At 42.3% G+C, this 16,036-nt stretch overlaps 1 protein-coding gene across 1 annotated transcript in view; it reads left to right on the forward strand.

Moving 5' to 3' along the window:
- The first annotated feature begins 1,157 nt into the window (after positions 1 to 1,157).
- LOC114634821 (microtubule-associated serine/threonine-protein kinase 4) overlaps positions 1,158 to 16,036 on the forward strand; it is a 166,609-nt gene continuing 151,730 nt past the window's right edge. Inside the window, exon 1 of the mRNA XM_028783425.1 lies at positions 1,158 to 1,508. Coding sequence (XP_028639258.1) covers positions 1,417 to 1,508 — 92 coding nt within the window. The 5' untranslated portion in view covers positions 1,158 to 1,416. The remainder of the gene's footprint in view (positions 1,509 to 16,036) is intronic.

The raw sequence follows: 16,036 nt of genomic DNA on the forward strand, positions 1-16,036 counted from the left end.
TAGGGATATCATCAAACCCTTTCGGAGTCTTTGGGTGAGAAAATATTTCTGTGGATCACAAGACTTCATAATATTCGATATAATATTAAATTAAATGTAACTGACTTAAATTCTGATTTTTTTTCGTTATATACTGTTGAACAAACATTTGTGGTTTGGGGAGTTATTTAAATACCATACTTTTTTTTCTAAATGAGTAATAATCAGATTCATCCTTTTCCTGTATTCCTTTCCATCAAACCCTTAACATACTGGGAGGGAAAGGAATTCACGTTGCTAAATCAGTGCCAAGTAGTATTTACATGTCGTAGATGAACATAAACTAGATCCGTCTTTCCAATCCATGAGGCCAAACAGGTGTCCACTGTAGTCATCCGTCAAATGGATGTAAACTCGTGAATTTTGTGTCATTGAGATTTTCTAGTGAGTGTGGTGGCTTGGCTTGTGAATGCTTCTCCCAGACAACAGGTAGCGTCACCTCCGGAGTCATCGGGGACTTCCCTCTGAGCGCCACAATTGTGCCTCATCCTATGGTGAATCACCCACGCTTTCAGGTGTGCACAGCACAGACTGGTGTTCCGGTGCAGCAGCTGGACTTATTTATTTATTTTTGAGGGACGATCCATTCCAGACCCTGGCATGGGGGAGCTGCGAGGATGCTCCAGCCCTGCGCCTGCTCCTGGGCAGAGTACAACAGGGGGCCGTTCTCTTTCCCCCGGAGGCCCAGCTGGGGGGGCTGAACCAGCTCCCTGCCACCCTTCTTCCAACTGGATCCTACAGAAAGGTGTCAGATTCAAGTCCTCCCATAGGTCAATTTTCTAAAAGTGCTTTCAAGTTTCCATGGTGTTGGGTTTTTTTTCCCCTCAGAAGGGGAGGGCAAGAGCAGCTTTTGCGTTCGAATTCTTTTCCTTGTATGTAGACGCCAAAAGGAAGCTTCGCACTGGGCATGTTCGGATGTGAATGGGTTTGCTGATAAGCAACAGCCTCCCGGAACCATAGACTTAAAATAGTCCTCCTCCTACCACCCCACCCCTCCAGGAGCTGCAAATGGTATCTGCCAAACAGATGACAAAGTACCTTGGACTGAATCACACGGAGACAGCATTTTGAGCAGAACGCAGGCTAAACTCTTATAATTACTGTTTATAGCTGGCCAAGGCTTCCTAGGAGAGGGCAAACACAAGAGGAAGTAAGTTTCCTGAACCTTTCAGATGGCTGTGCATTAATTAAAGGCCAGCACGGGACGGGTAATTCTCAGTCAGGCTCCGAGTTGTTCCTGAGACCACAGTTCATCGCACGTTTTCTCTGGAGGGAGTGAGTAGATAATTGGGATTTTTTTCCCTTTATTTTTTTTTCTCCCCATCTCCGTTTTGATCCCATGGCCTTGAACTCACAGTGAATTGAAGAAAGAAAGAAATGGATATGTCTGACCCCAATTTCTGGACTGTGCTCTCAAACTTTACTTTACCTCATTTGAGGAGTGGGAACAGGCTTCGGCGCACACAAAGGTAAAAACGCGGGATCTTCCCCTGGAGCAGGAATGCTCTCTACCAGAGACTGGGGGCTGCTGGAGCCCCTGTTGCCTCTGTTATTTTGTTTGTTGATGGCAGTTTGAAAAGTTTGTGCCTTGCCAGGGGGTCTCTGTTTCTGTAGTTCCTCGGTGGGGCTTCTTGGGGGTTCCATGAGTGCGCGGCTCAGAATTCTTTTGCAGTGTGGATGTTCAGGCATTGCCTTGTGCCCCTGCCTTGCAAAGGGGCTCTTTGTCTCTGTCCATTTATCTAGTTGTATTTTTATCATTTCATTCACCCAGACCTGGGCCTACTGGTATTCCTTACAGAGCCTTCCATTCCTTATAGAGCCTTCCAGAGGCTCCCCCTATGTTAGATATTCCACCTACCACTTATAAGATGTGAATCTGTGTTGCAGAGATAACCCAAGTGAGCATATTTCACAGTGACTGCTTTTAAAGATCTGTACAACTTTGGCATTTTGATTTTTTATCGTTTGGCTGACATTTACTACTAATATAAAGCCAGCCTTTCATTTATAGCATATATATATATATACACATATACATATATATAACATGTATGTAATATATACTATATGTATGTAATATAATACATATACTACACATATGTAATATGTGTATATGTAATATATGTAATATGTAACATATATTATATGTATATATGTAATATATGTGATATATATCATATATATGTATATGTCATATATTTAGTATATATATATGTGTGTGTGTATGTATGTATGTATATATATGACAGAATAGATGTGGGTGGGGTACAGTTTGTTGAGAGTTGAGGTGGGGCTGATGTTGTACGTGAGAGAGAGGTCAGGATGCATTTGCAGACAGCTGGCGAGCTGTGATTGAAAGGAGAATGGATGAAATGCCTCATCCCCATTTTTGTCCAGAACAAAAAGTAGCATTAGTGTGGCTTTAGAGAGCTACGCTCTCTGCCCTGTCTAAGTACAGATTCTTTGGTTTTTTGTTTTTGTTTTTTAATCAAAATTTGGTTTGGCGTGCACATATGAACATGCTTGAAACAGTCAAATAAACAGGATGCCAACTATCAGATTTGGAACTTTGTAATCTCTGTGCTCTGCTGTTCAGAGAATACAAGAAAATGGTTCTTTCCATGCACTGATACCTGTAGCTATGTATCATACAAATGCAGATGTGAAGTACTTTTAAAAACTTGGTCATTTTTTTTTCTGAATTTGCTATGATATGCCTTGCACTTTAGAGTGCTCCTTCATATATGTAAGTCCACAAATCACATGTTCACACATGCAGGTGTGTGTGTGTGTGTGTGTGTGTGTATCTGGAAGGCTTTAAAATCATATCATTAATGCAATTTGAACAATGCTGATGCCTCTAAATCACGTAGGATTCATCAAGGCATGCGGCTGTTTTTCTTGTTTTGTGATATAATTGTTCAGATAATCATTTTCAGTCTCTTTACACTGTGTCCTCCATGATCCCAAGTGCTCAACATAACAGATAAAGCTGAAGAGAAATACAGTGTCTCTATGACACTGCCATTGTGTCTTGCCATGCTAAATACTAAGGTTCTCATCTGTTCAATTTGATTAGGCATTTGCTATTTCCCAGAGGGGCAGTTCTGGCTGTGACACAACTCTTGCCTTACCTGGAGCCAGTTCTTGGAGAGATAAGGAGGCCCTGCCATTACCCTTGTCTGGTCCTGAAGAGCAGGAGGAACCTTTTTTTTCTGATCCCCGCCCACCTGTTGCTGATCCCATTGAAAGAGTCTAAAGTCTGAGAAATTCTCAGGCTGGACAGACCTGAGTTAGAATAACATCTGGTCCAGCCTGGTCACTCCTGGGTAACTTGGGTGAGGAGAGTTGAGGAGAACTGTTTTCTTTCCCAGTCATGAGCCTGTCTTCAGTTCAAGAAAGCAGAAAACTGACTTTCCTTTTGCCTTTCTAGGAATGTGGAGTTTGGAAATTGCCCACATCTGTCCATCTAGCTATTATCTAAGTAACAGGCCAACCTTCCTCCCTGCTTACTGGTCTAACATCCCTGATCTAGAATGTTTAGGACCAATGAATTTCTGATTTCTGGTAATTTGGAGTTTGGAATGTGTGCACAGACTTCACTGATTGAACACCCCTAATTAGAAACTACTCTAAAACCCAAAACTTTTGAACATACTCAAAGCTTATGATTTTTCTGGCAGTTTGGATTTTGAGTTTCCAGATGAGGGAGCTCAACTTGTACGTAGATTTAGAGTGTTGGAGGGCAGAGCCCCTCGTCCCAGTGGTATGCGTGTGGCTATGCATTTCAGCTGTGTCTGTCCCTGATATGGGAAGTGTATGCTTACACTGTGGTCTTCCCTTTTAGGGATGTCTCTTAATTGATCTAAATGCTGACTTTTCTGAGTCCATTCTTACCTGAAGAGGCTGTCCTTTCCAAGGCTCTCTTTCTTCCTGTGCTGTGAAAGACGGGATGCTTCTTCATTCTTAAAAACCTGAATCGTGACAGATGCTGTCTCTTACCGTACAAACCAGCATCACAGTGGCCTTGCTGGTCCAGGATAGTACTGGCTTATTAGTTTCTTCTCTCACAGGAAAGTGTTTAAGGTTTCTCTTTTAACTCAGAGTCCTGCCTGGCCTGTAACTCCTGGAGCTCTTGGGGAAAGGGACTCCCAGATACACTTCTGCACATAGGATTGCACCATAATCCTTGTATAGCAAACAAGGCACAGCCATGTGCGGAATGGGTCATCTGGATCTACACTTGACTAGTTACTTCTTTGCCTCACAGCTCAGAGAGTCCCTTGTATGGTTCCGTGTGGAGCTGTTTTTACCCTCTTTACCCACTTTCTCCAGGCCACCCCAGGTGCACTGTTGTACTTCACTGGAAGACACAGATCTGAACTTCATAGACAGGCTCATCCTAGCTTCTCAGCTTAGAACGGAGTAAGCTCTGGATATAACTTTAATGTCAGACATCGGCAGCTATAGCATTCATCGAGAGAATTCCCTCACAATGGAAAGGAGCTGCCCTGATCCCATCAGCACCTCTGTTCTAGTGCCTTTCCTCTTCCTGTTGGATTAAGAATTTGAGGTCAGGCATCTTGCAGCCACGTCTCTTCTGGGTCATGTGCTGCTGAGTCTTTGAATGGGCCTTTGCTTGATCTGAAAGGCCAACCTTCCTAATGCTGTGACTCTTAGTACAGTTCCTCATGTTGTTGCTACTTCATAACTGTAATTTTGCTGTATAAATCATAATGTACATATCTGATATGCAGGATATGATCTGACATGCGACCCATCAAAAGGTTCTTTGACCCTGCAGAGGGGTCGCAGCCCACAGGTTGAAAACCACCACTCCAGCAGGCCTGGAGGTGCTTGAGTTTTCACTTTCATGTTCCAAAATCTGGCATGTTGTCATTGGCTACAAACTGGAGTGACAGCCACAGCACTAAATCACCAAAACCTTTATTCACAACTCGTACTCTCCTCTGCTTAATCCCTTCCAGCAAATTCTCCTTTTTTTTTGACACTCCAACTTGTATTTTTCTGAGGACTCCAACTTGTAAGAACCAAGAAATATAAGAAGTTTTGTTGTTACTGTTTTTTTCCCCCTCAAATTGTTTGCTGAAATTACATTACTTGGGTTGTTCTGAGCAGCAAGTATATGCAAGAATTTTTTTAGCTGTCATAATTAACAAAATATATTGCCTGTAGAAACATCTGTAGTGTTCAGTGAGGGGTTTTTATTTGTTTGTTTGTTTGATCATGCATATATGAGAAAGGTGGAAAATGAACTTTTCTTCTGCCCCGACATTCAACATGTCTGTAAGTTTGCATTCACTTCTTTTATTGAAAGTCCAATTAAATTGACATCGTACCTAGCGTGTATCTTTGTGACTCAAAGCTGAAAGCCTTATGTGTGCCTTCTGTGAAACATGCCAGGAAAACCTTGTAAACCAGAGTCGTGGAGTATTTCCAAGGCGCAATGAGGCACATGCATGTTCAGTGCAAAGGAGAAACTTGAGTCCAGGGAGCCAGGAGAGGCACCATACACAAAAGGCGAAAGTTGATGACGTTCTAAAAGATACATTGCTATTTTGCAGAGAGCATAGTGCCTTCCCAGAGGGAGTAGAAATGGTGTGAACAAAAGCTCAGTGGCTATGGCCACAGGGAGGTCGGAGAAGACTACACACATTGTCGGAGCAGAAAGAGCCAGACCATAGATGATCATTGCTGGCACAAGACACTTACGAAGGCAGTGAGGAGGAGACGGGTCCCTGTGGTGTTGAGCAAGTTCACTTTCTTGAACTTCAGTGTCTCCATCTTTGAAATATAAATATGTTACTTATTGAATTAGTATGTGTGTAAGCATCATTACTGTTTCCTTTCATCCTTACCAGGGCTCACCCTGCTGCGCTGGAATCTCTCATCAGCTCCAGCTTGGCTAATGCGTCCTTTATTTTCCTAATGCAATTACCGGTGAATAAAAACTCTGAATAAATCTTAGCTGTTGACATCACCACGGTCATTACAACATGGGGATGGGTAGTCAGCAGCATGGCTGAAGAGAGCTGAGGAGAGCTGAGAGAGCCTATCCTTAATTCAGTTGGGGGGAAAGGGGTGGCTGGTGGCTCTGGGGAGCTCTGGCCTGGAAGCCGGGTGAGTTCTCTCCACCAGTCAATCATTGAACCACTGTATTAGCCTAGCTGAAACTTTGTAAGTTTAAAAGAAAGGATCTGCTACCTGGGAGAGAAGTTAAGAATGTGAAATTGATAGGAGCCAGTGAGCCATTGGCCCTGAGGGACAAGCAAGGATTCCATGATGACCCTGATGGAAAGTGTTTTTGGCTTGAGAGCCATCTGGGTGGTTGTCAATAAACATGCAAGTGTGGGGAATGGGAGAAGTGTGGTCGGGGGGTATACTTGGAGTTGCTTCTTATATCCCCCCTCTAGACAGTTAAAAGTACATTTGTGGAGTTTTGATTATATTCAAAGGACCATAAGGAATTCATTCCTGCCTTCAGTTCATGCTGAGGCAAGGGATACAGTAGTGAATAAGTCAGACAGCCTGCGTCAGCCTCACCAGTAAACAGATATCTAAAGAAGCCCATTGCCAAATTGAGGTCAGTGTTCCGACAGCTGTAAGCAAGAGCGTGGAGGAGAGAGAGAGAGTAACCTTGTGGGCGTGGAGTGGGGACTGCTTTAAGTAAAGTGGCTAGGGAAGGGCTTTTGAGAAGGGACTATGGAAAGAGAGACTGAAGATGGTGGGATACATTTGGGGGCAACTGTCTGGGAGCATCAAAGGCTCTTGAGGCAGGAAGGACAAAAAGAAAGTCCCCAGACAGGAAGTTGAATGTAGGTATAGGGCATTGACCTGGAAGTCATCATTTATACCCTGGGAGGTGTAAATTAACTTAGTCTGAAAGAAAAACAGTATCATTGAAGGAATGGGCAAAGATGACTTTCAAGGGGAAAAGTCCCCTAGGCATGAAAGGTTGCCTCTGTGTGTGTGTGTGTGTGTGTGTGTGTGTGTGTGTGTGTGTTGTCTCTGGCTCACACAATGGGGAGGTCATCAATGCCCCCAGCATCAACAGTTGTCCAGTGATACTCTGAGTAGGCATTTGACCAGCAGGGATGGAGTGAAGTAAGGAAATGCAGATTGGCTGGTGACCACTTTCTGTGGGCATCTGAATCCAGTGGTCATGCATCATGCATGGTACCAAGCCTTATATGTTCAGGCAGCCCAGGAGCCTCGTTCCTGAATCACATCCCCTTACTCACTGTTGCTCACTCCATGGCTGCTTCATCACCAGAATTGGCAAGGGCAGAAGTTTCCTTTTCACATCCTCCCTGGAAGTTGAAGTTCCTCCCACAGACTGTGAGCCTCCCCTCCCCTCTGAGCCTGCTGCTGGAGTTTCACTTTAAAGCCTTGACTCAGCTGGGTGTGGTAGCCTACACCTATAATATCAGCACTCAGGTGGAAGAGGCAGGAGGATTGCTGCAAATTCAAGGCTAGTTTGGTCTACTTGTCCAGCTTTAGGCTAGCCAGGGCTAAATAGTGAGACCCTGTCCCCAAACATACATATATACCCACATAAAGCCCCAGATCTTGGTGGGCCTAATTCCCCTCACTGTTAGCTCCCTCCTAAGCCCTGGCATCAGGCCTTTCTCGGCAGCTGGTTCCACAGGTGGCTGAAACCAGGCCCCACGTGTTGCTCCTCCTTGCCTCTCCACGCCTGACCTGCGGGCTAGGCCCCTCCCTGAGTCCCTGAGCCATTTCCTCCCACTCCTGGCCTTGCCCAAGCCTGTTTCATAACTGCTTCCTTTCATCCTTCTCCTGTCTTCATGTTCTCCACTGTACCCTGCCTATTGCTGCAGGACTTGCCCTGTCATCCTCTCATCCAGTCAGCTCCAGCTTGGCTAATGTGCCCTGAAGCTGCCTTGTAGAGCTCCCCACCACCACCACCACCACACCCTGCCCAGCCTTTTCCTGAACACTCCATCCAGGGAAGAGAGGGCTCTACTCCAAGCCTTTGGCATATAGGGCTCTTTCTGCTGTCTATTGAGAGCCTGGGTTTCCACATAGGATGGGGAGGGTTTTTGTTTTGTTTTGTTTTTATTGGATATTTTATTTATTTATAAGACAGATGTCATCCACTTTCCCCATTTCCCCTCCCTAGAACCCCCTGTCCAAACCCCCTCCTCCTTTATGCTTTTATACCATTTTGATTACATGCATGTATTAAGGTCAGTTCTAGGTTGAGGGTCTAGCAATACAATAGATGCAAATAGTCAAGGAACAAGCAAGACAATAAACACAAATTGTCAAAGAAAAAGCAAGGCATTAAACCCAATTCCGTGAACACTCCCATGATCACTGTTTCTAAGGGCTTATCAGGATGACCAAAATATATGAGCCAACTTCTCTGTCCTAACCCAAGGTCATTTTCATGTCTGAGGCTTACTTCTTTGTTCTAGTCTAAAATTTAGATTCCTGTCTGAAACTACTTCTTTGTTCTAGGATGGGGAGTTCTGACAGACTCTGCAGTTCTGCTTAAGGTTTACCAGATCCCAGCAATCAGGATTCAGAGGCAGATGGACTTCTCTGAGTTCAAGGCCAGCCTGGCTCAGAACAGGAGCTCCCAAATTGTCAGGAGTGCCCTGGAATGTTCAGGAGTATTGTGATGAGAGGAGGAGGCACAGAGTGGTGAGGAATGTATAAAGTGAAAAAATTAGGTTTTAAAAAAAATGTATTAAATGAATGGTGAGGCTATGGAACATACACTTTGGGGGAGGGGTGAGGTCTTCATCCTGTAATGGGGCAGTGTGTTTGTGCTTCTCTGGCTGGCTCCTGGGTACTGGGACAAGGAGGTAGGATATGGAAGATCAACAGTGAAATAGAATGTGTTAACCTTTTATGGCTTTGCTTGGTTTTCTTTACAAATATATCTTGTTATCGGGAGTTTAAATCGTATCTTTCAAAGCAAGGGAGTCATAAGTTTTACTATAGAGACTAAAAAGCTGATAGATATTGGTATCAAGAAATTCTCAGTCCCTATGGGGCGATGTTCTGTAAAGGAAGAAGGCTTAGAATTGGGCTGTCGCTGTATGACTCTGTGGAGAGTCTTCTGTGTATTAGTTAGAATAAAAGTAGCTCTTCCCTTTGAAAGTTCTGGTTAGACCCTCCCCAACATGGTCCAGTACACACCCAACTCTAGTGTAAGCATATGCAAAGGCATTTTATTTTAACCTGACTTATCTTCACTAGATGTCATCTAGTCATTTGAGTGTGACATCATGCTAACTGAATAATCTCTTTGAAAGTTAAGGAGGAGAGCCAAGATACTTAAAAAAGGGCCTGGGGCCACAGGGATGAAAGTGGATGAATGGTGCACATAACCTTGTCTATTAGAAGCTTCTCTATGAGTAGAAGCTGGCTATATATTAAAAGTCACAAACGTGTTTTTCATGACACATGGGTACACATTGTAACTAGAGAAATCTCTAAATAAAAATTCGAACGGCTGTAAATTTTTGTAGTTCCAATACTTTCTGTTTTCTTTTCCTTCTCTCTGCCTGGAAGTTTCATCAAGAACTTGTCTATAAATTTTTTAAAATGTTGACTTTAATCTTTGTTATAGAATAGCAGGACCTGAGGGAGTTTTAGCCATTGGGTATGCTTATTAGAGAAGGTAATTACACTGATATCAAACTGAACAGTCATATTGTTTTGTCTTAAAGAAAAAAAAAGGAACTTAGTGTAGACTTTAGGCTTTGGTCAGTACTTGAAGGTACAATGGATTGCTAAGAATAGGCAATTGTTAATGTCTATCTCCTTTCGTAAGCACCCTGTTGGTTGCTTTATTATAGAACCCTGGGGAATTTTCTATTCTGCTTCTATTGGGTCTTCAATTTATCAGTGACCCTGGTTTTGTTAGTGTAGTGTCTTTTATCCACTATAATTGCAGGCAAAATGCAGATCTCAACATAACATCTCAACCTCCTTGGAGCTGAGAACCAGCTCCCCACCAGTCTGGAAAGTTTCTAACCCATCGTGGAAGTTCACATTGCAAGCGTCTTTTAGAATAATGAGCTAGGTTCCCAGCAAATCACCTGGGTGGAAAGAGCCACCTGATGGATCATATTTATGATCTTACTGAGATCATACCATATACTCATGGGCTTAGAGGGAAGAGGACTGAAATCAGCAGGCCCATTTTTTTTTTTTTTTACAATGAGTATTATAGATGCTTGTTTGCCATGCTTTGTTCTAATTTTAAATGTTACAGTACATGTTTATGTCTCAGAATTGACTGTGTCACCTCCTTAAGAGTCAACCTTGTAGGATTACCTACACACTGCCCAGCTTCTTGGCTGTTAAATCTGAAGCAAGTCTCTGCACCTGTAGCTTACCTAAAAACATACACGCCCCATTCACATTCAACATATGTGTCTTGAGAAATGCAGCATGCTAGATGTCTCTACCTTGGAAATTACAGTTATTAAATGTTTTCTTTTACAGATTCATGGAGGGCTGGGGTAAAGAGAATATGTCTGTCATGGGAAAAGCTACCAACTGAATAAAGCTCTCTAGGAAATGCCAAATGAACCCTTTGTACTGTAAAACAATAGCCATTAAGTGGCTATTATGTAATGTTGTTTCCTAAGTCTGAGTTTGAGGGCTTGTTGATCTTGGACCTGGAGAAAGAATTCCTGTAAAAGTATTCCTTTTTACTTGGCTGAACTCTAGACTCTTGATGCAAAACTCAAAAAGTGTTTTCCAAATAGGTTACCTGAACCAAACACCAAGCACCTTGGTTAATGGTAGATGGAGTCAATTTGATTTTTGCATGTAAGAATCAAAGTATTTTCCTACTATCCTTCATCCCAGGGCTCATCCACATAAACAGAGAATTCATTCACCCCAAACTAGTTTGGCTATAGTGTTCTAGAGGGCAGGCAGGTGGCCAGTCATCTGCATGTCACCTGCCTCTGCAAACTGAACAAACGGTTCAATTTACATTTCCCAGACATAGCAGTTCCCTGAATGGGAGCTAGCTCATTGTCTCTGGGTGGCCAGAGCAGCAGATGGGCAAGTAGAGAAGTCCAGACTGCCTTGGATACAAGTTCTTATGATAAATTCTGTGAAAGAAGCTGAAGTGCTTATGAATCATAATCCTCTGTGTGTTTTGGGGCTTCCTGTCTGTGGTCAGATGTTTAGGTCATGACTTTAGTATGCGCCGGTTGCCATATTTTAACTGGGTAGCATTACTTCTCAATACATGTCAGTTGGGTAGATTAGCCTTAAAAATCAAGGATTTTTAAGCTGAGAAAACACTGTTGCTTTTCTTTTAAAAAAAATTAATTGGGTTTAGTATGGGGGCATACATGAATGTATGCAAGTATATGGTGTGTGTGTGTGTGTGTGTGTGCCTGCCTGATCCTGTGAGTGTGTATTTGTTAGTAGACATATCAGGGGACAGCTTCTCTCCTTCCAACATGTGTGTCCCAGGAACTGAACACAGATCTACAGTGCTTTTACGCACTAAGTCATCTCACCAGCCCGTGGTGCTTTCTTATTAAGGTTGGAGATCTGCTTCCTTTAGCCCGTTTCTTCAATCTGATGACTTTGACTCTAAACTCCTACTGGACAGGCTTTCTGGTTCTTTGACGTTGTGAAGATTGCTTGTCACTTGATGCCTTCTAACAGGACCTCCTAATGGGCATTCTGGGAAATTCTTCTTTAAATATTAGTCTACCATTCCAAATCACAGTTGGGGTAAACTGTGGGTTCCTATGCAGGTATTTAATTTGTTACACATTAGTGTGATACCACATTTTTCCCTGATATCCGTAGGATCTAGGCAAATTAGTCAAGTGGGACCCAGGTTGGGAATCCATGAGGGAATATGGTTCTGACTCTTGGCACCAAGAGACATTCAGAAGTATTGAATCTAAGCCAGAATAAATATATGTGCCCTTTGCACTTTCTTTCAGTTAGCAGAAATCACTTCTGAACACTTAGTTTGGCATTAAGGAAGCTCGTCATGACCCATTGTTCCAGAGAGCTTGGAGCCCTGTTGTAAGCCAGTCTTTTAGTTCCCTTGTGAGTGACATGCTCAGCTGGGCGCTGAAGAAACAGCTCGACTTTGCAAACCTTCCGTTCTTATAGGTGTGTCCAGCAGGCAGTGGCTTGTAGCTGTTCCTTCAGCCACTTCACAGGTTTGATTTCAAATCTATTTAATAGAGAAACTAATATGGTTGGAGGGTATTCATGGCCCAGCATGTATGGACTTCGTGGGGAAGTCCCAGGTGTGTATGCATCTTAAACGCTAAGTTAAAGCCATTAGTGTAAAGTGCTTTTGGATTTGCTGTTGCTTTGTTCTGTTTGTCTCCTAGTCACAGATGAGGTTTTAAAGACGCAATAGGAATTGCATCAAGGAGGGTGGGAGCGCCAATCCTGAGGCTAGGTAACTCCTAGTGCTTTATAAGCTCTAAAGAGAAGCCAAATGTTTATAAACTGAGCCAGAAGATCGAGAAGCCAAGCTCAGAGGAGTTACCTCGGAAACATGGGAAGTTAATTACAGTTAAAAATACTTAGAGGGGATGACTTATGAGTCACACATCTCTGTGTGACCCTTTTACTGCTCTGGGAGATTTCGGGATGAGCCTGAATCACCCTCTGAAACCTGATAACCTAATAACCCGATTGCACTGTTTTGACTTCTGTGGATGAGGTCCAGGGCTTTCCACATTGAGACAGGTTTTCCGTTTCTGTCCCCAGTATTCATCCAATGCCTTCTACAGGACCAGGGCTATGATAACCATCTGGGAAATAAAGATAATGTGTGACATGGTCCTTTTAATTAAGTAACCCAGTTCAGTGAGGTTATAAAGAAATGTTGGCAAATAATTAGAGTAGCATACAGTAACCAGCAGATGAGCTCTACCAGCCTCAGCGGGGGAGGGGGGATAGGGAGAGTATTTGCTGAGGGACTCTGATATGAATTGTACTAAATCCTCACAATGGTGCTGTAAAGGTGACATTATTATAGCGGTGATAATATGACAAGTGGAGACTCAGAGAAATGCAGCGGTCCCCCAAGTCTTCACCAGAATTATGTAGTGAGTCCAGATGAAAACTTTGCTACCCCAATTCCTGTGGAAGTAGGCTCCAGCAGTGGTCTCATTAGTGAAAGTAATGTTTGTAAAGCAAGGCTATAGTGTGTTAATTTTACAGACTGAGCAGCCTCTTGGCAATTTGGGAGAGATTTGAGGAGCAGAGAGCACTGATAATTTTGATCTTTGCTATAGAAATGCCACCTGCTGTCTAAGGGGCCAGAGTGAAAAATAGAAGTAGGTTTTACTTTGTTTTAAAATCGCCACCTGCTGCTTCTCTTTCCCATTAGTGAAAGTGTATATGTATGCTCCTGTAATTTCCTCATCTTAAAGCCTCACAGTTTATAATGGTGTCTGAGTGGGCTTGTGCATTTCAAGTGAAGCCGTACTTAGGATGGAGCTTTGAACAGCTGCTATTTTACGGCCGTTTGAATGAGGAACACCCCACTGCAGCCAGGCTTATTTTCTTGAGATTTGCCTCTATTATATATAGAGGCCTGTGCATTCACTTGGGCGTGGGCGTTATACATGGATCTAAAATCCATGCTGATTCAAGGGTGCATTTCGTTCACTGCCTAGAACAGACAAAGTTCTTGCATCCTATTTGGCAGTACCAGGGGAATACTAGGAAGGGGGTGGGGGTGGGAGTCTTTTAGGAGGTTTTTAGAAATGAATTCTTTGGAAGCTTCTTTTCTTTCTAAACATATAGTGATTTCATTTGATTGTAGTAAGCTAATTTTTTAAGAGGGCCCTGGTTGATGCTGCTCACTGAAATCCATCTTTTCCTCTGAGGAAATCTCTAAGAATTGACTGCTCTGAAATGTATAAAACAATACTACCAAAATAAACTAGAAACAGCCTACAATATGCAGAAGACACAAATACTGCATCCAGGATTCTCCAACCTAACAAAAACCCTTTACTGGCTGCCTCTCGGATTCCTGTGGTATAACATTTGAGCCCTTTCTAAGACATTACTGCTTTTTTCTAAAGACAGTAGAAGAGAAATCTTCCTTTGGGGTACTTTTTAACTGATAAAGGTATGCTCATGACTACTGACCAAAGTCCAAGACTGCTTCTGGTGACTTTACCTAAGGGCTTAATGCTAGAACCAACTTACTGTAGAGAAAGAAAGTCCAGACAACAAAGTATGTTTCGTTTTGTTCTGAAGTCATGTTGATAAATAGATACTTTATAGATGGCCAAGTTTGCTCTTTACATGTGGTGTTACCCTAAGTTTTAACAATTAACTGCTATCTCAGTAATTCTAAAAGGAATATATAGAATATTTTTGTTATCTCAAATTTTAAATATTTCAATGGTGTGATCATGTTAATATAAAATTAGAATGAGATTTTTTTTTGCCCCTGTACCCCTTCTTTCAATGAAGATCTTTTATTTTATTTTTCTATTCTTTTAAAATTCATTTACTGAGATAGGTATGAGGGTGTCAGATACCCTGGAACTGGAGTCACAGACAGTCATGTGCTGGGAATTGAACCTGGGTCCTCTGGAAAAGCAACCAGTGCTCTTACCCACTGAGCCATCTCTCCAGCCCCTTATTTTATTTTTAATTAAACTTTTAGTTTCTCAGCGAGGTACTTTGGCTCTTGCTATGGCCAGCCTGGGCTAGATGATCAGTTCCAGGACATCTCAGGATAAGCTATAGCTTGAAAAAACAATAATCAGTTTCTCTACCAGGTCCTTTACTCCTCTTTCAGAATCTCATCCAGGGTACCCTGCTGCATTTAGCAGACATTTTAAATTTAATTCTCATAGGAAAATATGGTTGCAATTATTTGGTTGAAAATGTCAAGTGAAGTAGCAGGAATATGCATAATAGTGAGATATTTTTTTCAAAAGCATAAGCTGATGGATTTGTGTTGTTCTCGTTAGTTTGTAATAGCCCCTTTATGCAACATAGACGAGGTTACTAGAAGCCTACAGATAACCAATTTGGCAAGTGGTTATCTTGCCAAATAGTTAAAAGTGATTTGAGGTTGGTTTTGGGGATAGAAACAGGATCACAAGGAGAAATTTTGCTTACATTGTTTGTGTGTGTGTGTGTGTGTGTGTAGTGAGTGGATTTCAAAACATAGACCATAGATGTTGGTTAAGTTCTGAGGCCCAGAAGAAAGCCTGGAGTTTCTGTAATAAGGAAGAATGAAGAAAACATGTGTGTTACAAAGGAAGAACTTGAGGTACCTTATTTGCCTTGTAAGCAACCAAGTCTTTCCAGTATTGTACTGTATCTGAAGTCCAGGGAAGCTTATATAGCATTTAAGCATTAACCTGACATCTGCACTTGAAAAAGACGGGGGGCAGATAAAATGACCCTAAAGAGGAAAATTATCCCCCAAAGCTGATACTCGGGTAAAACCACTGTTAAAAACTATGCAGGTTTGTTTTTAATCTGTGACTATCTGCATAAATGAATACACATATCACCAAACAACAAGTATCTTATCCTACCTCCTGTTTTATTATCTGCTTTTCTCCTTTGCTTTCTCTCTCTTTTTTTTCTCTTTTAAAATATTTATATTTTAAATTTTAACTGTATTTATAGCAGTTAGCTTTATAGAAGAGTTGAGAAATATCTATAGTAGACAAGAAAGTCTGTGAGAGCCAGACTTGGTGGTCACTGGTATAATCCCCAACACTGTGAGACTGAAACATCATGAGCGTCACAAGTCCGTTGCCTGTGTGGGCCACAGAGTGAGTTCAAAACCAGCTTGATTGACTGAGTGAGTCCTTATTGTGTCACATTAAAAGTCAAAATCCCGCCAAGGGTAAAGCTTGTTGGTACTGCTGACCTGGTGTGTGCAAAATCCTGAGTTCAACCCCAAGTACTAAAAAACCAAACTAAACCAAAACAAACCAAAGCAGGGGATCTAGGA

The sequence above is a fragment of the Grammomys surdaster genome, unplaced genomic scaffold (assembly GCF_004785775.1).
Source record: "Grammomys surdaster isolate TR1022 unplaced genomic scaffold, NIH_TR_1.0 99, whole genome shotgun sequence".
In the NCBI taxonomy this organism is placed as follows: domain Eukaryota; kingdom Metazoa; phylum Chordata; class Mammalia; order Rodentia; family Muridae; genus Grammomys; species Grammomys surdaster.